The sequence below is a fragment of the Pangasianodon hypophthalmus genome, chromosome 16, assembly GCF_027358585.1.
Source record: "Pangasianodon hypophthalmus isolate fPanHyp1 chromosome 16, fPanHyp1.pri, whole genome shotgun sequence".
In the NCBI taxonomy this organism is placed as follows: domain Eukaryota; kingdom Metazoa; phylum Chordata; class Actinopteri; order Siluriformes; family Pangasiidae; genus Pangasianodon; species Pangasianodon hypophthalmus.
Genome location: NC_069725.1, coordinates 21,684,072 through 21,709,142, shown reverse-complemented (window position 1 = coordinate 21,709,142; position 25,071 = coordinate 21,684,072). Strand labels below are relative to the sequence as shown.

Sequence of the window (25,071 nt, the reverse complement as noted above, 5' to 3'; positions counted from 1 at the left end):
TCACGCATAGTGCGGGGGATTCAGAGGAAGGTGTGAGCGCTCAGTCCTCCAGGCTGGAGCACAGCACCACATCTCCACTGCTGCTGCTGCCGCCGCTGCTGCATACTTCAGGATCCTCACGCGCAGTTGTCATCGCACTGGAGAGCTGATAGCAACAGTTATCTTGAGCGACGTAACTTCGGCCAATCAGAACGGACCACCGTGTTCCGCACGCGCACGCCTCTGCTCGAACCAGCCAACCGGGACACAGATCAGCCGCTAGGGGGGCGGGACTTGGGACCATGGTTACGTCTCCTCGCCGGACTTGTCAAAATAGAGTTCTGTAAATCAGAAGACCAGAAGCGCGTGCTGTGACTTTATTTTAATTCTTTTTAAATTAAATTATTATTGCAGTTATTGTTCAAAATGCAAAAGAGTTTTATTTTCAGGTTTGATTCTTGATTCTGCCAAGTGGGGGAAAAAAAAAGTTAAAACAGCAAAAGTAATAGTAATAGCAACTGTTGGAAAATAATAATAATAATAATAATAACAATAATAATAATAATAATAATAATAATAATAATAATAATCAATAGTAATAGCAAGTCTGCCAAAATAAATAAATAAATAAATAAATACAAATATAATAATAATAATAATAATAATAATAATAATAATAATAATAATAATAATTATTATTATTATTATTATTATTATTATTATTATTATTATTTTTATTATTATTATTATTTTATATAACAACAACAAGGCATCATCATTAGTGATAAATATTCTATATTCAGATTTCTATAAAGTTATTCTGTGTCCATTGTTAAATGCAGTATATAAGTAAATTTGAATAGAATTGAATCATTGCATTTAAAATAATCCAAAAATCTCACACTACTTTACACATACAAGATTAAGATAATATTAAGATAATAAAAACATAATTAAATATTCTATAATCATTAATACATTCATTATAATTTTACGAACGTTATAACAAACCATGAAAAGTTAAAGCATTTAAAAAAAAAACAGTAATAACAATGAATAATGAAAGCTAAAGAAGTGATAAGTTTTGAGTCTGGATTTAAACACACACATCCAGAGATAAAGTTCTTCATGTCACTGGGTTTTATTTTGAATTTTACACAACACCTACAACTGGAAGAACATGGCTTCATTTGCATATTCTAATTAGCATAATTAGCATAAACATAATTATTGAGGTAACAGAGATTAACATATTAACATTACTGACAGCCATACAGCCTCTCGTGTGAATTCATGTCAGTTAAATGAATGATGGCAGATTTTTTAATGAGTACTTTCAGCTGTAAAACCCAGAGAGGTTCAGATGGACTGAAGCTTCTTCATTTCTTCATTTCCTGCATTTTATAAGTTATTAGCGCCACCATGTGGTGAAATCAGGTACCATCACATTGCAGTTTCATTCCAATACAGTATATTTTCAGGGAAGATATTAATGAAACTTATGGGTTTGTGAAAATTCTTTGTGAAATTATTATTTAGGAGCTAATTCATGAGTTTCAGTCCAAAACAAATTTTTTTTTTTTTGGTAATAATGTGTGTCTTTGGTAATAAGTATACAGTAAAACATTATGAAGTATATTTTGTGGAATTTCTTCATTTATAACATCTTCCAGCTACTTCTTTTATGTTTTATAGAGAAGTCTACATCAATGTACATTAAAAGTCATGGAATTAAAAGTCATGCAAATGTTTGCAGACACTTTAGAAAATACATAAGACAAGGAAATGAATACATCAACACGTTTAGTGTCAGGTTTCAGCTTTGTTATACGCTCAAAGTCTGCTCAAATAATGCAAACCTTTATATAAATAAATAAATAAACAAATTTTAGGCCTGTAGGTGTTTCCACACCAGGGTTTGAAGTAAAGCACTTTTTGAAAGATAAGAAATCTAAAGAACTACTGGAGAATCATTTTAAAACCACTTTAATGCAATTTTATGTTAATATTCTATAATAAATGATTAATAATGAACAAACAGAAACAGAAACTCAAACATTTTCATCTGCCTTTCTGAATATGATATTAATAGTTTCAGTAATTAACCTCTTTCTGATCTCCTGAACTGTGGCATCTTCAGATCAGGTCTGGAGAGCAAGAGATTGGGTGCTAAAACTTTACTCTCTCTCTCTTTTGGTTCTTTTAAAGGAAATCTCTGCTGATTTTGCCTCATATTCTTATTTGTTGCAGGATTTGGGTTTCATTTCATCTCTAATTTCTGCATGTGTGTGTGTGTGTGTGTGTGTGTTTGTCTGTTTATTTAAAAGTTTGTTTTTTTATTTCTTTATTGTATTTATTGATAATTTGTAAACTAGAGGTCAATTTTAAAACTGTGAATGCTATCTTTTAGCAAGTAAACAAACAAACAAATGAAACAAATAATTCCAAGAATAAATAAAAAATAAACATAAAAACATACAGTGAATAAATAAACCTGGATCAATCTACTTGTGTAATGCGAGTTGTTACTGAGGAATGCTCGTGGTGAATTAAAAAAATAAATATAAATACAGATAAACAAATAAATTAATTAATTAAAAATAGAAAGATTGAATAATAAAAAATATTATATAAATAGAAATAATATATATATATTATTAAATATAATAAACACAGATCAGTCTAAGTAATAAACAAAACAAAAATAAACAAACAACAAACAAACAAACAAATAAATAACAGAAATATTCCAAGAATAAATAGCAAACAAATATATAAATAAAGAAATAAACCCAGATCTACATGTGAGCTGCAACTGAAGAGCACTCTTTGTAAACAAACAAACAAACAAACAAACAAACATAATTCCAAGAAGGAAAAAATATATATATATATATATATATATATATATATTTCACTGTAAAATATATATAGAGTGTGAGATTAAAACACAGTAAATGTTGTCACTGCTGTTAGTAATTTGTTTTCAGGCTGGTAAGAGTGTAACAGTAGCCAATCAGCGCGCAGGGGGCGTGGCTTGCCTGAATACGGGTGGGAGAAATAACGCTGTAGCGGCGGTTTCAGTGGAAAGTCCAAAACGTAACGCGGCTCGATGTTCGCTGCTGCGCATGCGCACGCGCACAGAGGTTATCGAAATATGGCGGCGAGGTCTTGCGAAAAGTACTGAGATCTGCTTCAATTTCGACAAATTCGCCCAGGTAGGTGTCGGCTTTGTGTGTGTGTGTGGGTCGGCTGGCTGTGTGAAGCTGCAGTGTGTGTGTGTGAGGAGGATCTGCTGCTGCTGTGTGTGTGTGTGAGGAGCTTTTACACCAGAGCTTCAGTGTAAACAGTTTCACCGCGTCGCGATGGATTTCTCATCTTATTTCCAAAGTGGGAGCTGCTGATGGGCGTCCACCCCGCTGTGAACCTTCATAAAGCCGTAATAAGGCCTTCATGCGCGGCTGGCTCTTCAGCTCGGGGAGGAGTGCGTGTGTATGTGTGTGTGTGTGTGTGTGCTCTCTCTCTCAGGACGCACTTTTACTCAGTTTTAGCCGGACGTGCTATTTTGTTGTTGATGTGTAATAAGGCTTGTCGTGATGACGTTTCCTCTGAGCGCGACTTCAGCCGAGTCGTCACTGAGCAGGCCGGATGACATGCGCGCGCGCGCGGCTCTCCCCAGATAAAGTTCAGATTTTACTGAAGAGACTCTCTGATTCACACTGCAGAGAGGACTTTCCTCAAAATAAACCCCTTTTACCATCTACTGCTACTGCTGCTGCTGCTGCCACGAGCTAGTAATATCAACAACAACAACAACAACAATAATATCAACAATGATAATAATAATAACAACAATAATAACAACAACAATAATAATAATAACAATAATGTGTTTTTATATTTGTTAGTTATTTAAAACCAGTGATCATAATTATAACATAATAAAATAATAATAACAATAATAGCAATAACAAATCTTTTAAATTGTTTATTACTTATATAAAAATAATAAATAATAATGTTAATTTTATATTTGTTAATTATTATTTGTTAATAAAATAAAGTACTGCTACTATTACTAATAATAATTGATATAAATGTGTGTGTGTGTGTGAATCTCTCTCTCTCCCTCTCTCTCTCTCTCTCTCTCTCTCTATATATATATATATATATATATATATATATATATATATATATATGTGTGTGTGTGTGTGAGTGTGTGTGTGTGTGTGTGTGTGTATAAAATTTTAAAATAATAATTAGGATATATATTTGGGCTGCACAACATCGAAGAACGATGTGATATTTGATTACTTGTTAAATAATGTGATATGCGGTACGATAATGCTATAAGTGTGTAAAATCAATTGAAGTTATATTTATATATTTAAAAACTGAAAATAACACAACCACCGTACATGTTTCATGTTCTTCTGAGGAAAAGAAAGCATTCTCCACTATCTGAATCAACCTAAAACTTTGACTTTTTGTGACTTAGTATTAAAATATCATTCAGTTATCACAAGCCCTTGGTATATGCATATCGCTATAATATATATAATACATAATATTTATAATACATGTGCAGCTCTAAGATATATATATATATATATATATATATATATATATATATATATATATATATGTGTGTGTGTGTGTGTATACATATATGTATGTGAGTGTATAATAAAATACTCAAATACTACTACTACTACTACTAATAATGATGATTATATTTATAATAAATACTTAAATAGTAATTTTAGCACTAGTAGCTATGTAGCAGCAGCAGTAATAGGTACTATTGCTATTAATAATATTAGTATTTGGTGTATAATAATAAATGTTCTGTGTTCTGGTGTGAATTTCAGCTCTGCAGTGGTCCTTGCTCATGAGAGTACTCTGGCAGTAATATTTCACCTTCAATGCTTGAAGACATTTGATAAAACACAATATACTGGATATAAGACATTATTTCGGTTAATAAGAGCCAACAGTCACATTGTTAACTTCTGAAAAACTAAAGTAGAACAGAAAGGACAGTGAAAGCTCCAGAGTGATTCTCATGAGTGAAGTCAGATCAGATTTGACATTTTTTGAGCTCGTTTATTACGATGGTAATTTATCAGTATTTATCTTTTTAGTGCTCTGGTGCTCTAGAAATCTTTCTCCTCATTCTCACTTCTGTAGATGAAGAGTTCACTATTATTACAAAAGACAATGTTATGAATATTTTATAAGGCGTGTAATAAATGATAATGAAGTTCCTATTAAGCAGCTTCTTATTCAGGCCTATCTATTTCCGAAAGTTATTATCACACTTCCTGTGCTGTATTATTCATTTCATTCTGTCGTGGAAAATGGGATTTTTTTTTGTGTGTCTTCTTTCTGTTTCACTAAGAAATAGGAAAATGTTTCTTTTTAATGTGAGAAATGAACTTGGCAGAGTTACTTTCTCAAAGTTGGCTGGGAAAACAGTTCAACTTGGTTCGTAAAACAGTCATAACAATCTCTTTATAGAACATTCAGAGCACAATAGGACATTGAGTTCAGAATAAGACTGATGTACAGATAGTCTAAACACATCCAGACTCCTCTTATTTCTTGAGAAAGGCGACTTTTCAAAGTATTGAAAAGTCTTCATCATCAGTATCAACGAAGTATCTTCATTATCATCAGATGTCAGAGCTTTTAATCTCATTTGTTACTCACTTTAAAAAGTAACTAACTCGACATTAAAGGTGCATTAGGTAAGATAAGATTTTTTTTCAAGATTAGGTGTCTAACGGTTAAGTGGGTTCAACATTTGAATGATTCCCACCCACGTTCACCAAACTTCAAGTGAAAGCAAGACTGAGGCTGAGACAGAAATAGGGTCCGGATAAAAGTGAGGCTGAGTCAAGATCGAGTCCAAATGAAAGCGAGACGAAATAAAGATCATGTCTAAATAAAAGTGAGATTCAGGAAAAGTCTTAACTTCAACTACTTGGCTTCAGTTGTGCATTGCGCCAATGATTATGCTGCTTTCTAGAAGAAGGAATGACTTCTTGTCAAACTTTGTGCATGTGAAAAGAAAAGACAGCATGACCATTCTTTTCACAAACAGACCAAGACCGTGTTTATTGAGACCGAGGTCCGAGACTTAGTACAATTTCCAAAAACTCCAAGAGGAGAACAAGTCCATCCAGAAAACATCTCAAGTCCAAGACACCAGCGCTAGATGTGTCGTTCTTTAGTAAATAAAATAAGACTTAGGGGTGTGTGGGAAAATATTGGCTCCCCCTCCCACCAGTGCCAGCCAGTTCATTACTCTTGTTCCACGTGCTCTGATTTCGAGTGGTGCTTCACCTTTAACTGGGGAATTCAATGCTGTATTTTTGGGTCTAAATTAATGTTTGCTTTATGCTCCAGTGCGCTTGTGAAAACTTGCCTCCAGGTCACCTTGAAGTGATGTTGCTCACCACTGACGTCACATGATTAAAAGTTTTGTGACTAATATTGCTTCGGTTTTCGGGGTCATGTGAATGCTGTGAATCAGCCTTATACACAGAAACACTCATGTAGAGTGCGTGAGCGTGTTCAGGATGCTCATTTGCATGCTGCGTATCTCGGACACATAAAGAGGACAACTAGAATAGAACAGGAAGAGCTCTTATTAACCATTCACTGAGATGCACATTGATAATACTTTTTTTTTCCGCTGCACACACGACCGTGACGTCAAGTTTATGACTGCTGGAAGGCTGGTTTAAGGATGTTTTCACCATTGTATGTCATGTGACCAGCAATGAAAGAAGTCAACAGTCTCGCTATCGTAGCACTGCTATCAGAATAGTTTCATTTGTTTTATATTTTACAATCATGTACGGTTGTTGTATTTTAGGTGACTGTTTAAATAATGGATTGATAATTTGCGTCTCATGCTTGAAATGTAAGTCGAAAGAGAATCATTTGATAAAGCAATGTGTATACTCTGATTAGTAAGGAAAAAAACATGTTGGGGGGTGCGGTGTTATAGGAAATTAATCAGCGACATAGTGGTGTGATGTGGAATTACTGTTACCACTTGGAAGATGGTTATTTTCCTATAACAGCACATCCCGAAGTGTTTTATTCCTCTTACACCACAGCAGTTGGCTGACAATTTGGCCTTTTATTTGGCCAATTTATTAGTATTTTTTATCCATTTATAGTTATATGCAGTGTTTGGAACATGAGGCAAGTTAACTGCTATTTTATAACCTATTTTATAACAGCCTCAATTTTTTCTCTCTCTTGAAGTTAATAAGACGATTAAAAAAACCCACACAGCTTGTCATGTTACAGAGAAACTGGGAAAAAATGGTGGAAAAATGACTGTTACAAAGCACTGATACTGGAGACTCCTTCCAAAACTTGTTAAATAAACATCCCCTTACAGAAAACTTCACCACAACTACCTGTTTATGGTTAACCTTAGATTATGTGGAGCATCCAGCGGCCAGCTACCTGTGAATGAGCTAAAGAATGAGGAAACAATAACGTATTACAACTAATATAAACCTGTGATATGAATTACAGCCGGAACTATTGTCAGAGCTGCTGTGGTAGGAAAGCAACTTCAACAGGTTCTGAATAATCAGTTTCGAGAATTGCTTATCAGTAATGTGTGAAAATGATATTAGTGTATGGTTTAAAATCAGAAGAAAAACAAAATAAGAAATCTAATTATTGGATCTGTAGAGATTTCCATTTATAAGTGATACTTCTGACTTGCTGGCCTTCTTCCTTCCTAGTGCTGAGCTACGACAGCATTAGAGTTGTAAACAGTTCATTAAAACCACATTTCCCCTCACGAGATCTCACAATAATGACTCCTGCATTAAAAACCTCAGTTCTTGATCCTCAGCAACTGGAAATATCTGTGAATATTCAGCCCATTTTTCGATAAACCGCTGATCTGTTTGGTCTGTAGTACCTGTAGATATTTGACTTGTATATCTAGTGTATAAAAATGCTACAGGGTGTTAAGTTGTCTGAGCTGGCGTTTTTCCTGGCACAGGAGGTGTCACTCTAGTTAAAGAGAGACGATCAAACCGGTTGCCTGCTGCTTTCAATAAGCTGTTCTCATTAAGTTTTTATTTTAATGACCCCCCATTGAGTCACATCCTCTATTACGCTTGTCATTTTATCTATATATTTAAAATGGGATTGAAATGCAGAAACGTGCATCACGTTTACACAGGGGTGTAAGAAGAGATGTTTAGAGAGAGTGTGTGTGTGTGAGAAAGGTATGTTACCCAGTGAGTCAGAAAAGAGGGGTTGATTGTGTGTGAGGCTCAGGAATGCGTCCCCCCCGGCTACCTTCTGCATCCAGTAACGCACACTACTCCGCCTCAGCAGCGCGCACGTGGCCCACGGCGCCTTCTGACGCACACTGCTGTAGGGGAAGTCTCCGAATCCGGGTATTATTTACTTAACCACTTACGGAGGAGATGCACAGCGTGAGGAAGGTGGTAACAGCGAGAGCCTGGTCTTTACCTCTGTTATGAGCTGTTATACCACTGCCATGTTGAATTCTCTATTCAGATTGGTCAGAAGCTGTTGATTCATTTCCTATAACAGCAGCGCTGACTGAATTTCCGATGTAATACAAGTCACAGGTTCACAAGTCCAGTGTCAGCACTTTGTAACAGTCAGGAGGTTTTCCACCGTGTGAAAGTCTTCAAGACAGAGGAGTCCGTGCTTTTTGGTTTCTCTGGAACAAGACAGGCTGTGTTTTTTTTTTTTTGGCTCGTAATATCTGCTATGATGAAAAAAATAACATGAACTAACTTGTTGCATTAAATGTAACTACAAATGGCTAAAAGTACTATGTGTTGCCCTTTAGTTAATAGCAAAATGTTATTGTTGCTGTGCAAATTGGAATAAATTATTTCAGGACATGCTGTTATTGGAAAATAATCAACATCTGAGTGGTCACAGTAACTCTGCTTCATGTCAGGCCACATTATTGATTATTTTCCCAAAACAGCATATCCCCTTAGTGGTTTATTCCTCTTATAGCACATCAAACTACCATCAATTAGATTTTTTTTATTAATTATAATACAAGATAGTAGTACATTTCATCCAGTTATAGTTACATTCAATGTGGTATAAGCTAAATAAAAATTAGCACCATCCTCTCATTTATTATTTGTTTTAATATCTTTTAACTCCTCACATATCATATAAGTCAATATCACTGCATGCATAGCATTATATTCTCTCTCTCTCTCTCTCTCTTTCTCTCTGTTTCTTTTCTCCGTCCCTCACTCCTTGCCTCATTACTGAGAGCTGATCTTTTTATCTGTCCTGTCTCTGGCTTTATATCCGGAGGGCGGATCTCTCTGGATCTTGCTGCTGCTTGTGCGCTTGCCATGTGCTCAGGTGAGAGGAGGTAGCGCTCTGCTTTATCCAGCCTGACCGCAGGCTCGTCTATACATCACCCAGACAGCAGACGCACTGAAGTCCCACTGAAACCCATTTCCACACTCGGACTCGAGGATTAACCCTTGAAAGGATTTCGTCATTTATAAATCATACAAGAATAACACGTTAAAACAAATATTTCAAAAATAACAAATGGGTAATGTCATGGTCAGCATGCACGTTGGGTCACATGGTTGAATGGTTCCATGATCAATCCTGGACAATATATACGTGTTATTCTTTTTTCAGAACTCGAGTCCCACATTGAAATAAATGAACCAAACTTCTGAATAGAATTGGCAGGTTTTTATATCTGGGTTTAAAAATATAACGTATATACACCAGTTTATTTTTAAGGCTAATTTCAGGGCTGTGACTTCAGGATCCATTCCATTAGATGATAATTGAGTTCCCAAATGATCTGCTGCTTTTAGCTGCCAAAATTAAATCCACTTCCCGAATTTGTGTCAAGCAGTTACAAATTAAATTAATGTGTGATGGTAATGGAAAACATAAGTCTTGTTTTCAGCTAAATGTTTCACTGAAACATCTCACCATATTCCAACACCAGTGGTGTTAAACCTTTACAGCTTTCTCCTTCTGTTTGTCAAACAGGTTTTTTTTCACAATAATTATAAGTCTCTAAGGGTACGTGAGCAGTGCACGCGGCGTAAATATCGCCCTTCACTCCCCACGCTGCTTGATGGTAGGTTTATGTATGAGATTTGCGAGCAAAGCTTTTAAATATGAAATTAAAAATTGTATTATCTAATGATTTGTTGCCTGAGTTCCCATAATCTGTCGTGCCAATTACTGGTTGTATGGTGTTTGAGGAATAAAGCACAACAAGGTGTGGAGTGATTACATGAATTATTTTCTTAGTCCATTTACAACCCAGGCAACTTGCCAACATGTTGTTCTTTGTTAAAGAACAAGAAATCAGGATTTTTCTCAATTACAGTTAAATTTAATAATCAAAACAAGTCCCTTCTATCACCTATATTATAACATATTAGCTAATGTATTAGAACAAGCACATTGCTAAAAACCTGTGATTTGCTGCGGTTGTAGAAAATGAAACAACACTTTCTGACCAATCAGAATCCAGCAGCATGCCCAATAAAGAAGTGTCATCCTGGACACTTCAAAATGTGGCCATTCCATTTGGAAGGCGTTTCATTGCAGCATTTGGACCACCCAGTTAATGTCTGTCCCATTTGGACAGCGAGATACGGACATCTGTCCTCTTCTAAATTTGGACAAATTTAAAGGCTGTGTCTCATGTGACCTTCTTCCTGAAGGCATCCCAGAAGTCTGTTCACTAGACAGAAATCTTGAAAAACATGGCACTGCAACTTCATGCACTAGGAATGATTTTTTTTTTTTTTTTAAGTAATGAATTATTACAGTTACCACAAAACCATTACATATGATCAGGTAAATTGGGGATATGAAAATATAATATGCCTGCTTCCTTGCAGTTCAGGTCGTTTTGTGTGGTGGTGCAGGATTTCCTGCAGGATGCCTGTAAGGTAGACATGATGACATGAGCAGAACATCCATATTGCCATTATATTCATATGCATTGCTATATGCTGTAGATTGGGATTCTGTTGTAGAGAATGAATGAATGCTTTACTTGTTAGGGGTTAGAAAAAACAAGTCGACTACTACACCCGCTAGTCGCTGTTGTCAGGAGCTAACAAGTTATCGAGAAGGGGGAAATAAAACAGGCCCGGTTTGAACATGTGGTTCAACTCCTGGATCATTATCAGCCTGGAAAAACCTCCCCCATGCTGTTGTAGACGTAGCATCCTCCATCTAAGGAAAGCTGATCATTGAGCTATAAGAATGGCTCTGTTGACAGACATGAGCGTTCGTGCTGCACGCTCTCAGTTCAAGAATCAACAGTTTCTTTAAATAGTGTTATACAATGTACCGATTTTATTATTTTGCACATTTATTACACTAATTTATTTGTTTTTGTTGTTATCAGTGTAGCCAAAAAGAAATTCATAGCCTGTGTATGGCGTTTAATTAAGGTTAGGTTTGACGTGTCAGTCAGGACAGAAAACTATGAAAAAACCAAACCTAGTATTCGGGGATGTCACGATTCGATGTTGCCTTCAAATGTGTCCATTTGGAATATGATTGAACGGTTACTGAAAACGTCTCAAGGCACCAAATTACTCCAAATGTGCAATAATGCAGTTTGTCTTCCAAACCTGCTTCTGTGATGACGTTTTCGATTTCGATTTCGATGTGAGTTCGTCCATGAAAACAAACACTGCTGTCACATTTACCTAATCGTGTTCTAGGGCTTTGTACTTGTTACACAGGAGGCTAATGTTTTTAGCATTTGAGGCAGATGTTTCTGAAATGAGATGTGTCGTGGTTTTGTTCTTCCGATGTGAGAGAAAGTGTTGCATGTCGAAGCGACACCCATCAACCATCAAAAAGGCAGAGCAGAAACCCGAGTTACCACAAAGCAGATGAGCCCAGTGTATGCCACGATGAGGAACAACAGGTACACACACTCGCACACTAAACGTGAGAGAGAGAGAGGGACAGAGAGAGAGAGAGGAAGAGGGAGAGAGAGGGAGAGAGAGAGTTATTTTCATTATTTTAGACTAGTATTGTCTTGCTATTTATTTATATGCAATTAATTTAGCTGTGTAATTCAGCTCCTGATTATTGTATTAAGTTTTTTAATTAAGTTTTAATTATTTCATAATGATGCATTTGTCTTTCACATATACGCTGGCTTGCTGTATGTAGCATTTTTATATTCAGATGCACACCTAGCGCATTGTAAAGGAATATTTAAGTGTCTGTGCACGCCTGGTGTATTGTTAGTCTGTGTTTATTCTGTAGCACGTGCGACACAACAGGTTGGTGCAGATCAGATTGCGGGAGTTTATTTAAACAGAGTGATTTGAAGTACCATTTCACAGCCATTAAAAAACACCCAATAAACAATAGCCAAGGATAATCCAAAAGCAGAGATCCAGAAAAGCATTCCGAGGTCAAGCTCACAATAAGCGGACACAAAAGCATGCAGATAAAAGTCTACGCTCAGAAAAGTCAGTAAGAGAGCATCGTAGACACACCTCTTTTTTTAAACCATTGACATCAGTAGGAACAGTGTACTGACGTGCAACACCAACAGGAAAAAAGACATCAGTCTCCGCCCACAAAAACATCTCCAGCAAATCAAAGGCTAGCATGTTGTTGGGAACATGATTTGAGATGTTAAACAAGTGAACTTGTTAAGGAAAAAAAACCAAAAAACACTCCACCCACATTTTTTTTTTGGATGGCGCAACAGAAAAGCGTTCGTCCTGTAGTAAAGAGATTGCGAGTTCGAATCCCGATGATGCCACAGCTATCTGGCCGTGAGCCAAGAGAGCAAAATTGCAGGGGACGGCGTACTCTCTCTCTCTCTCTCTCTCTCTCTCTCCACCGCTGTCAATCACAGCGACACTAGCCAATCATGGGTGTCTGTGAGCTCATGTATGTGGAAGAGGGCAGATAGATATACATGGCTGTATATGACACGTGCTGTATGTAAGGAACAGAAGACGCTGTTATAGGAAAATAATCAACGACAGGATGGGCGTGGTGATGCAAAACAGCGTTACTGTTACCACCTAGAAGTTGATTATTTGCTTATTAATTAAGATTACCTGCACAATCTGAAATGTTTTATTCCTCATAAACCACAGCTATTTGCCAAAGATAACAATTTTGCATTTATCAAAGAACAGCATGTCATGCTTTTTATTCATTTATAGTAACATTTGATGATGTAGAACATCCAAGAAACAAGTGAGTTCCTAGCTAATATATATTTTGCTAAATTTTTTTTTTTTTTTTGATAGCGTTGGTATTTATTCATGGATACTGCATTATAATATAATCCGTGTTCTTTTACTACATTGCTATTACACTGTTACTACACTAACCTTTATACTAACCGGCATCTTGCGTACGTCGTATTACTTCCCTGCTTCCTCTGCTTGTAGGAAAACAGGATCCCCCCCCCTAACTTTTGCTTATAAAACATTATTCCAGGTAAATAAGATTCACCGATGTGATGGATCCAACAAGATTTCGGAATATTCTGAAAGTTTCAGTATGGATAAATATTAACTGAAGTGTATTGAGACAGGGTGGTGTGTGTGGCTAATGTTGCGTAGGGGAGTGTGAGACCAAATCTGGGGGAGGAAGTGTAGCTGGAATGCTTTTAAAGTTTTTTTTTTTCCAGCCCTAACACACACACATTTACACAACCCCTCATACAAACACACACGCACACATCTAGCTCAGAGGAATCCTTATCGCCCTCGGCAACAAGGACGACAGAGATGGATGGAAGGGAAACAGTGGAGCGGGATGGTCGATAGTGAGTATGGGTTTTACAGGATGCGGAACGGGAGAAAGTCGCTGTAATTGCATTGTATTATATTAGACATATTGGTCAGAAGGTGTTGATTAATTTTCTACAACAGCAGATCTGACAGTAGTTCCGGCTGCAAGGCACAATCGCAGGTTTATGTTAATGCATGAGTTCGAATATGTTATTGTTTCTATAGTAACAACAGAGTACAGAGTCTCCAGTGTCAGCGTTTTTTGTACCAGTAAGTGACAACAGGAACTTGTTTCGTGGATGATCAGCAACGTTAAACGTGACATATTTTCGTGCTAAAGCACTCTAGATGAACCACCACACCTAAAATACCTCTTATTATCTACACTTCACAGCATAATAACTGTAAGACTTTCAGATTTCTCTATCAACGTACACGATCATGCTGCTAGAGGTTCTGTGTGTAGGATGTTACGAAAATAGTACACTGGGGAATATAAACGGACAAATTTGTAGCAGCTGAACACCGTTGACGGTTGACGTTAACATACAGCGGAGCATAAAGCGCGCTCCCATGAGGATTTTGTGGTTTACTTGCATGGGTGTGTGTGTGTTTGTATGTATATACAGTGGGATGTATAATGTCTGCTGCTCACTATGATACAGTGAAGCTGTTTTTCAGTTGCGTAATGCAAAAAGAAAGACATCTGTGAGGCAGACACAAACCAGACATCTCTGCTTCCTCAGAACTTAACATCAGTTTGTGGAAAGAAAGACTGTTTTTAATAAAAAAAAATTGTATAACAATAATGATGTAATCAAATTTTACGACATTGTTGAAAAATTGTCAGTGTCTGAGTGACAGTGTTTTCCAAACCTTTATGGAGCTTTTATCTGGTGAAGAATATTGTGGTATTGATGGTGTTACATTTGAACATACATTTGAATGATTTATGCTATGCTGCTCTAAAATTTGAGCAAAATAAGTAACTTCAAAAGACTTTGGACCTTTTACTACTTTCTGAATAGGGCACTGGGGTAGTGAGGATGTTTTAAATTGAAATATTATGATTCTTAAATATCAAGATAGATCATATACTTATTTATCATTTATAGAGTAACAGCTATTTCACAGGGCCTCGTACGGCGGACGCTCTACGTGAAGTTTTCTGTGAGGAGATGTTTGTTTAGGATTTATGGAAGGAGTCTCCAGTGTCAGCGCTTTGTAACAGCCAGAGATAACGCTGTAACATTAGTCTTCCACCATGGGGGATGTTGCAGTTTACAGTTTCAAGAAAAGTGGGGGAACGATTGTTTATAGATGCTGAGTGATAACAGGAACGAACTTGTTTTGTAACAATAAATGTAACTATAAACAGATAAAAAGTATAAAATGTATCATTCTTTAAAGGTGCAGTAGTCAATATTTTTCATTTTGTATTAGTACAATTATGTAGAAATGATAAAAAAAAATAGTTTAAGCCATTTTCTCAGAACAACTTTATTACGAAGCTGAAAAAAAAAAAAAACAGTTTGAAAACCTGCCTCCTGGTCCAGAATGTTCGTTTGTAATTGGATTGGGCTCTTGTCAGTCATTTTATAGACACGCCCCCAACACCCCTTCACATCCTCATAAATCATTCGGAGGAGAAGTTTCATGTTTATATGTTAAGAGTTGTAGCTCGGCTTTCAAGCAGTTGAATGTTCGAGTGCTCTTGAAAGTGATGTGATAACGGTCCTTGCTAATGTTAACTCTAATTGTACCACTAAAAGTTTTAGGGGCGGAGCTTTGTATACATGCGTAGAAAAAGGGGCAGGCTCAATGAGTAACAAAAATTATTCATATCTTATTTAACTCCACCCATTTACCTTTTTTGACTTCAAATCTTACCTAATACACCTTTAATAAGAAAAAAAAATTGAATTGTTGGCAAATCGCTGTGGTATAATACGAATAAAACACTTTGTGACCTAAAACAAATGACTGGAACCTGTCAGTCATTTTGAAATCTAGCTATACCCTCCTGGTACTCACCTTGTTGAATATTTAAGTGTTTATTTGTCTCTTAAAAGGGATCTACTTGGAAACTGTTCTGATAGGAAGAGTCTGTCTAGGGTTCTCCTAGAGGGACAACTGAAGAAAGGGTTCAAAATATGTATAGCACTCATTGTATAGTCAAACAAATCACATTGGAGCTTCATAGCTTATCATCTAAATATGGCATTAGGGCTGTCGGTATGTGACACACACACACACACACACACACACACACATTATGAATAGCGAGCGGACCTGCTGTTTCCGATATTTCCTCAGGCATTATGCTGACACAATGTACAGTTAACAGCACAGTATCATCAATCATCAGCATTAAGAGAAATGGCAGCGTCAGCATCAACCCTGCGTCAGCTGCTGAGCAGATATCCGTATCTGTTTTCCGATTTAAACCCGAAGTGGCCGTGGCCTAAACCAGAGTTGTTGCTTTTTTTTAAAAAAAACCGCTATGCCCATGGAAACACTGGAAAAAACCCAGAAGTGAAAATGTCAGAATGGCATGTGAATTCTGGCTCTGACAGTTCCTCAACCTCAGCTACATCACTCCAGTTCATAATTACGCTGCGTTCACGACAACTGGGAACTCTGAATTTTCCAACTCGGAACTTCCTTCTTTACACATTAGAGCGTTGACGCGAACTCAACCTCTGAAGTCGGAAATAAAATGAATACTGACGGTAAGCTACAAAAGTCTACAAAAACTGGACTTAAAGAGTTCTTTGGTGAGTGCTGATTTTATTTTTAATGTAGATGTGATAATTCACTGTTAATAGTTTCAAAAAGGACATGAAACAGCAGCTTGATCAAAAGATTTTGCAGAAAACGAATTAACCTTCCACTTTTTGAAGTACCACTCAGTATTTAGCGATTTCAAATATAAACAGTAACGCAAAAGACTGCTTAAAAACCTTCAACTGCTGTTATTTTTTTTGTTCTTGCTTTTCACTATGAACACCTTCATGTTGAAATGTTGTCACAGAAGTCAGAGCTCTCAACAAACTCAGACTTTCCGAGTAGGAATAGGAGTTGCAGAGACATTGAAACGGATCTTTCCTAGTGGGACGCGGGAAAACTCCCCGTACTTGGTGACGAGCGCAGCACCGGTCTCAATAAGAGACAGCGATGTCACAATACCACTTTTTTCTTTTCTAATACTGATACTGAAACCTTGAGTTTTAGCTGATACCCAGCCTATAGTGTTTCCTTTACAATCTGCAAAGCTTTTTTTTTTTTTTTTTAAAGGAAGCACTTTACAGTTAAACTCATCTCAAAAATCACTTATGTTGTAAATATAATAAAGTATAAAGTATAAAATATAATAAAATAAGTACTAACAATGGAAAAAAAGTCAAGTCTCTTTATATGTAAACATATGTCCAGTTCCAAAAATACATTTCTTTTCCAAATCCATTTCCAGTCTTTGCCGTCTGTTATCCGATGGTTTCTCCGATATTCGATCTTTTCCTGGTATTGGCCTGACACTGACACTGGGTATTGGATTAGTCCCATCTCTAATAAGAAATATACACAGGACTTTTTTCTTTTTAACAAATTTAAATTAACCTAATCAGCCTAATTTAATCACCACCACTCTGACCAGGCCGTTACTAAGGATGCGGTAAGTGCTTGTTTGTTTATTATTAGCTTTATATCATATGGAGTGTCTCTGAAGTGAAGTCCCTGAGAATGATCTGTTACTATAGATTTGAAAATTCAACAGTGCTTTGGTGTGTGTGTATATTAATACATATACAGTACATACATACATACATACATATGCACGCACACACACACACACACACACACACACACACACACCCAAAGCACTGTTGGTGTGTGGGTGTGTATATATGTTTTAATGTACTCTTCCACATATTGCTTTGAGGTATGTTTTTACCCCTCATACTCCATCCTGTTTTATCTGCTACTTTCCTTATATGGTCAGTGCTTCCTGTTTTATTTCCCTTTATATCCATGACTGTTGTTTTTTTCCAGTCTTACCTGTTGCATGCTAACCCTCGAGTTTTTTTTTTAACGCAAAATATTTATTCAAATGCTCAGCTCTGTCCTAAGCCCTAGTCTTGTCTTTATATGTTTTTTAGCTTCTTCTGGTTTTAACGTGGGTCTGTAATTGAGGTTTTTGTGGGTTGCCCTGTTGTGTTGCCAGATCATGTTGTGTTTATTATGTGGTTTTCTCACATTGAACTAATATTCGTGCTTGGAGTACAGACAAAGCTGTACTGTATATCAGTGGTTTAAAGGTATAAGATCCAGAGCATAGAGTTGTTTTAAAATACACAATACTTGATTGAGCAAAGGTGCTGGAAGTGTTGTAATTTTGGAACCAAAAAAAACCTGAACTGAAAGAGTTTGTTTAAACACACAGAGGTTACCTCTTGATACGAGATACCAGAAAACTTTTTTTTTTTGCCTTTCCAGATAAAGCAGCGATCAGAACAAACATGAATAAAATTATTTTTAAAAAGTCATTTGTATTTCTGTGTTGACAAATTGCAGGATAGATGATGCTTTTAAAATTATTAGTACGTAAGATTTGTCATTTTCTTTTTTTAAAAAAAAATAATAAGTCAGTTGATCAACGGTAAATATTTTTCACTAGCATTTAGACTGTTTAATTTGTATGTTAATTTTGTAGTAATTCAATAAACCGAGCTTGAACACTTTATAAATCAAAACATTTCTGCAGATTGTAGGCATTGAGCCGTCCCGTCCACCAAGTTATGCTGGGATTTTTGTGGTTAAATTTGTTTTTTTTGTCTCTGCCTGTTAAGGTGATTGTTCGACCTCTACTTTACACTTTATAATGGCGCGAGTTGCCACAGTGCAGTGCTTTCCATTTTAAAAAATGGAAATGAGCCCTCTAACAGACTACAGATTTATCCGAGCGTCTCGGATATTCCCAGCGATGAACCGCAGGTGCTCACGTGGTTCGCAGGCAAATTCTCACTCCTGTGCCTTAGCAGCTCATGCGGAAGTAAACGAAGTGCTCTCCATGTGTTTTGCATTCACGCTGGAGAGCGTTCTGTGTTGATGCTACAGCGAGAGGTATCTGCGCTGTCACATTCCTGTGCTGGTTTAAAAAGAGGAAGCTGACAGCAGTCCATGTGCAACTGACAGGAACTCTGGTTTACTGTTCTGTCACCTGATGGAGTTTCTGTATCTGTCTCTGTCTTACAGGTTGGGAGCCACAGTGTGTGTATCTGTGTGTTGTGTAGCAGTGGATCAGTGTTGTGGAGCTGCGGTAGCCAATGAGCAGCATGGGCAGGACAGCACTGAAAGGTGAAACCACAAGCCTGTAACGCACTGACATTTAAACACGTCATGTCTCACACCTCATATATCAGTTGTTTATATCTGGACATGTAACGCCTATGTAACTACATTCTGGATGTGAATACACGTTTGTGGGTTTAAATGTGTTTGTATTTGTGTGTTTTAACATATTAGTAGCCCAGGTACCTAGCAGATATCATGTCAGGGAATTGCCCAAGGACAAAAAATAGGTTCATCAACCAGAAAAGAAAAAAAAAACTCCTTATTGACCTTATTATCTGCCTTATATACTCCTTATTGACATTTTAAAAAGTTTTCATTTGGTTGATGTTGCTATTTTTAAACGTAACACCCTTCACGTTGTTGCACCTAGGTACAAGACAATGCACTAAAGCCACGCCTCAAGACATATCCCGATACAGGCTTCATGAGACGATATTAACACGAGATGATATTGACATGAATAAAATATGAAATTTTAATGCATTTATTTTGTAATGACAACAAATCAAACCACTGCAATATCAATACATTGTATTGGAAGAAAAGTAGATTCGGATTTATAATATAAGGTGTAATCTTTCCTTGTTAGTAAAATGTTGTTTTAATCTTTTTCACTGTAATAAAGTGAAACATGACATTGGCAACATGGCACTGCCAGCACTACTTCTGAATCGTTTTGGACGTGAGTGTGACTTAAATCAAGTGCAGCACAGAGGCGTTGATTTTAACCTACGTTTCAGACAGCGGTCAAGCCAGCCGTGATAGAAACCAGAGTGCACGTATATACGACGGTTTACGGTAACTGCCCTTCGGATGGCTACGCTCTGTACGTGCTGTGAATTCTAGATAGTGTGAAAATGTTGAGCAGTAGCATATTATGGGCCGTTTCGGTATTATTATTTCCAAGTTCATGCAGGCCAAATGAAACAAGGCTGCGGCCTTGTGTTTGACCCAAGTGCCATAATGCTTCTATCTGATTAGCTTAACTTTTTGGACTTTAAGTAAGCATGCTTTGAGGCAGTTAGGTTCCCATTCACAAACCTCGTGCTCTGTATGCTACTACCTCTGCTTCTGACACCTAGTGTGTAAGAAGAACCTATAATGAATATTAAAAGGAAATATTGCAATACACGATACACAAGCAAAATTCATCTCACCATTTTTTGTATTGCGATATTCAAGACAATAAAATTCTCTCTCATGCCTAATTGCAACGTACCTTGATGCCATATGTATACCAATGCTACTCATCTAGAATCCCACCTTCTGCACACATCAGCATCTAGCTAGCTATCATATGACAGCTACCAACCAGGGAAGGGTGAAGGCTAGCACGTGCTTCCTTCGAAATTCTTAAACTCTAATGGCTATAAACACATCAAGAGAAAATAAAGACACTAGCCAGACTCTAATATCTATTATGTGCGATGTGAGGACCGAGGACCACATCTCATAGCCAAAACATTCGACTTTTTTTGTCAGGAGTTCAGACACGATGTGCTAATAATGCCATACATTATTACATTACATTATCACTTTTTAGCCTTATACATTTATATATTTGTCTGAATATTCATGCTGATGGGATCAAGTGCATGTTAAAGGCTTTTACATTTAATGTGTTAACATGTCAGTACCTCTTTGTTCTTTTGATCCTCCAGATCAGAAGGAGAGTAAGAAGGAGAAGGCAGGCAGGAGTACTCCTGTCAGCACAGGACCTCCACCAGTTAAAGGTGACGCACCTCACATTCTGATTATTCGCCAGCTATTACAGAGAGTGAGTTCAAATCCACCTCAGGCACCAGTTGAACTGCAGTTCAATCATAAGTCACTCTGCGTTCAACTGGTGCCTGGAGTGGATTAGAAAATCTCTCTGTTGTGGTAAAGTATATCTTAAAGTTGTGGTTAGTAATGTTTTTTATTCTCTTTTTTTAGGCTGTAAATGATGTTAACAATTTCCACCAGAAAAACGAAGTGTACAATAGATATCATAACAAAACAGAAAAAGAAGGCAGGAAAAGATTATAATTATGTGTTCAAGCTGCAGGCATTCGAAAATGCGACCCATAAGTCAACTAAGGAGCGGCAGGCAACTTAACATGTCGTTTTATATTCCAAGAAAATGTCCTACAATTTATGAAATGTCTTGGTGGAGCCCCTAACTGAATATTTTATTTTTTAATTTAAGAATTTGCAGTTCAGTGGGATTAGTAATGTTAAATGTGGACCTGTAATAATTGCACAGTTTCAACAATACCTTGGAAAAACACTGTTCTTCATGGCAGGCTACAGTTTGTATTTTTTCTGGTCCAGAAATAAGCCCCACCCCCAACTGGAAAGAGCTTTTTAGCTTTGCTCGTTTTCATTAGTTGGCATGTGCAGTTTCAACAGAAGGGGAAGAGTTGTAAATGTGAAAGGACAGAGAAGGGGCTGTACCTTTAAGCCATATCGTAGCATGTGGTTAGAAGATGTAGGACACAAATGTGTGAACTCACACTTTATTTATTAGGTATTTATTATGGTTTATCACACTGGTATTTATTAGGGGGAAGCCAAAAAATAGCGGCCAAAGTCCATATCTGGTGTCAAAACACAGCCAGAGAGTGTAACATGAGGATAATCCATAATCAAAACATGAAAGACGCAAAGCAAAGGTCGTAACCAGGAAACAAAGAAGCAGGAAATAAGGCACTGGGAAACAAGGCTTGGACTTAACACTAGGAATGTATGATAAGACTTCGTAACAGAGGACAGAAACAAGAGGCCATAAATAGACTAATCATTGGTGAAGCACAGAACAGGTGAACACAGTCAGGTAACACACCAGTGATAGACCAGGGTCGGAGACAGAACCAAAGTCAAAACAAAAGCACATGACATGAACTTAAAACAAAACAAACAAGATCAGCACTTATCATGCTGGGGAAATGCAGTACATATTGTATGTTTATACAAAAAACCTACATGTTTAACAAATAATATCTGTATGCACTGTAGCTTCAATATTATAGTGAAAACACAAAAGAAGGAATAGTGGCATTCAGTTAAAGTGTGTCACATTTTTCCAAAGTCACTGAAAGTTTTATGTACAGTTGTTGTGTTCCTGTGCTTGAGTCACACACAGAGTTGTTTGTTGTTTTATGGTGCTATAATGCTGTTGTTGTTGTATGGTACTTTAAATGTTGGCATAGCCTACGCTGTAGATAAGATGTGACGTCACTCTGTCAGCCAATTAGGTTTTTGTGAAACGGTACCACTGGAGTCAGATGATAAGATACACACATCTTTTGAATTTTCATTTTGTAACTAAAGCGCCCTCTTATGTACACCTGAGTCAGAAACAGAGCTGTGATGTTTGTGCGTGTGTGTGTGTGTGTGTGTGTGTGTGTTTACTGTTTAGCCCCCGAGTCATTCTCATGGGAAGAGTATTTGAAGGAGACGTCGTCCACACCTGCCCCTCCCAGCTGCTTCAGACAGGTGAGAAAATAAAACCGTATTTGTTTTGTCCGTATTTGTTTCCTCACACACTATCAGTAGCTGAACACATGGTGCTGTTCTCAGAGAGGCTTCAGCAAACAAAACTTTTTAAGAGTGAGACGGCAAAATGAGTGCCACTTGAAGTTCTTGTACAACTTTTAACTGTGGGAGTGGGAGATATTGGTCAGAATTCCTTTGAGAAGGGGTGGGATTGGTCAAAATTCATTCAGGTGTGGACAGCACACCTTGATTGTAACTCCTTTGGGTGCTAGCTGGATTGGTCTGAATACTTTCATGAGTGGACGGGATTGATCAGAATTCCTTTGGGAGCTGACATGATTGGTCAGAATTCCCTTTGGAAGTGGTCAGAATTGGTCAGAATTCCTTTGGGAGTGGGCGGGATTGGTCAGAATGCTTTCGGGAGTGGGTGGCATTGGACAGAATTCCTTCAGAAGCACGCGGGATTGGTCAGAATTCCTTTGTGAGCGAACGGATTGGTTTGAATTACTTTGGGAGTGCGCAGGATTGGTCAGAATTCTTTCAGGTGCAGACAGGATTTGTCTGAATGCCTTTGGTAGCATGTAGAATTGGTCAGAATTCCTTTGGGAGCTTGTAGAATTTGTCATAATTCCTTTGGGAGCATGTAGGATTGGCTATAATTCCTTTGGGAGCATGTAGGATTGGCTATAATTCCTTTGGGAGCATGTAGGATTGGCTATAATTCCTGTGGGAGCATGTAGGATTGGCTATAATTCCTTTGGGAGCATGTAGGATTGGCTATAATTCTTTTGGGAGCATGCAGGATTGGCTATAATTCCTTTGGGAGCATGTAGGACCGGTTATAATTCCTTCGGGAGCATGCAGCATTGATCAGAATTCCTTTGGGAGCATGTGTAGTTGGTCAGAATTAATTTTTGTATATTTTGTAAATTTACATAATATGTCATTTGAAGGTGCAAAATATTTTTGTATTAAGTATTCACCCCCCTGAGTTGAACCGCCATTAGCTGCAGTTACAGTAGTGCATGAATACTTACACAAGACAGTGCATATATGTGAAAATTTCAAATGTACATTTTAACATATCTCTTTTGCAGTCTCGCATCCCTCCAACAAATGACTTCAAGGCTGGGATGAAGCTGGAGGCTCGCGACCCTCGTAACTCCACCTCTGTCTGCATCGCCACAGTGATGGGCATAACGGGCATCAGGCTCCGCCTACGCTTGGACGGCAGCGACAACACCAACGACTTCTGGAGACTGGTTGACTCCTCAGATATTCAGCCAATAGGAACATGTGAGAAGAATGGAGACATGCTGCAGCCCCCGCTGGGTAGGGAAGAAACACCGTGCTGGTTTTGTGTTTTCATTTAGAATGTATAATACCTCATGCAAAGCTACATATCTTTCTTTCTCACTCTCTAGGGTTCAGGATGAATGCCTCCTCATGGCCCATGTTTTTACTGAGGACACTGAATGGGGCAGAAATGGCGCCAGCGTCTGCGTTCAAAAAGGTGAATTATTTACCTGAATTCCTTAAGTAATAGTTATGGTTTAATGTCCACCTGTGTATCTTGGAATCCTATTTTCTATTTTTAGTTCTTCAGTTTTATGTAACATTCAGTTTCCTCATAAACGCATTACAGACTCTTGCACTTGTCATGTATCCAGGGATGTGATGGTATACTGAAATAATTATACTGTTAAATGATTGTACATATTTAATTACATAAAATATCTTTGAGTTAAGCTACAAGAGTTTAAAATAAGGTACAACTTACAAAAAAAAAACCCTAGATAAAAATCAGAGGAAACAGAATTTCTGCATAGTTTTGATACTAAAGGATAAGTGTGTTCCTCTTTGTCTTGCAGTCTTGTTTATTGTAGGATTTCAGATATATTCCTCAGTGCTTCTGTGCTGTTTTTATATGAAACGTCCAACATTTGTAAAAGAATTATGTGTATATCTTTCAATCAGGAACCTCAGAGGCCCTCTCAGAATAGTTTCAAGCCAGGCATGAAGCTAGAAGCGGTGGACAAGAAGAACCCCTACCTCATCTGCCCCGCCACCATCGGCGAGGTCAGAGGTGAAGAGGTGTTTGTGATGTTCGACGGCTGGAGAGGAGCGTTCGATTACTGGTGCCGTTACGACTCCAGAGACATCTTTCCTGTGGGCTGGTGTGCGGTGACCAAACACAGCCTTCAGCCGCCTGGGAACAGCAGTGAGTCAAAAATCTGCTAATTTGCATTCTATAGTTTAGAATTGTTCTTTTGTCTCATGACTCATGACACCATGAATTGTGGTGTTGGTATGGATGTGTCAGTGAAGCGGGCTGAAAAATATCAGCCCAGTTGTCACTTATGGCCATTGTTACTGTTGCTCTCGGTTCCACAACAATCCAAAATAACTCCCTCTAAGACATTTGTTAACAGCCATTTGT

At 37.5% G+C, this 25,071-nt stretch overlaps 2 protein-coding genes across 5 annotated transcripts in view; one reads left to right on the top strand and one right to left on the bottom strand.

The window, feature by feature from the left end:
- Window positions 1–151, bottom strand: part of LOC113530651 (cyclin-dependent kinase-like 5) — a 79,677-nt gene extending 79,526 nt beyond the window's left edge. For all 3 annotated transcript variants that reach the window (XM_026920838.3, XM_053240735.1, XM_026920840.3), the window contains exon 1: window positions 5–151. The gene's annotated coding sequence lies outside the window, so the exon portion shown is untranslated. The remainder of the gene's footprint in view (window positions 1–4) is intronic.
- A 2,894-nt stretch (window positions 152–3,045) lies between these two features.
- The window catches only part of LOC113530264 (sex comb on midleg-like protein 2), a 43,295-nt gene continuing 21,269 nt past the window's right edge, over window positions 3,046–25,071 (top strand). For both annotated transcript variants that reach the window (XM_026920092.3, XM_026920093.3), the window contains exons 1-7: window positions 3,046–3,197; window positions 19,056–19,157; window positions 20,816–20,887; window positions 22,555–22,631; window positions 23,729–23,963; window positions 24,056–24,144; window positions 24,609–24,852. In XM_026920092.3, coding sequence (XP_026775893.3) covers window positions 19,127–19,157; window positions 20,816–20,887; window positions 22,555–22,631; window positions 23,729–23,963; window positions 24,056–24,144; window positions 24,609–24,852 — 748 coding nt within the window. In that variant the 5' untranslated portion in view covers window positions 3,046–3,197; window positions 19,056–19,126. The remainder of the gene's footprint in view (window positions 3,198–19,055; window positions 19,158–20,815; window positions 20,888–22,554; window positions 22,632–23,728; window positions 23,964–24,055; window positions 24,145–24,608; window positions 24,853–25,071) is intronic.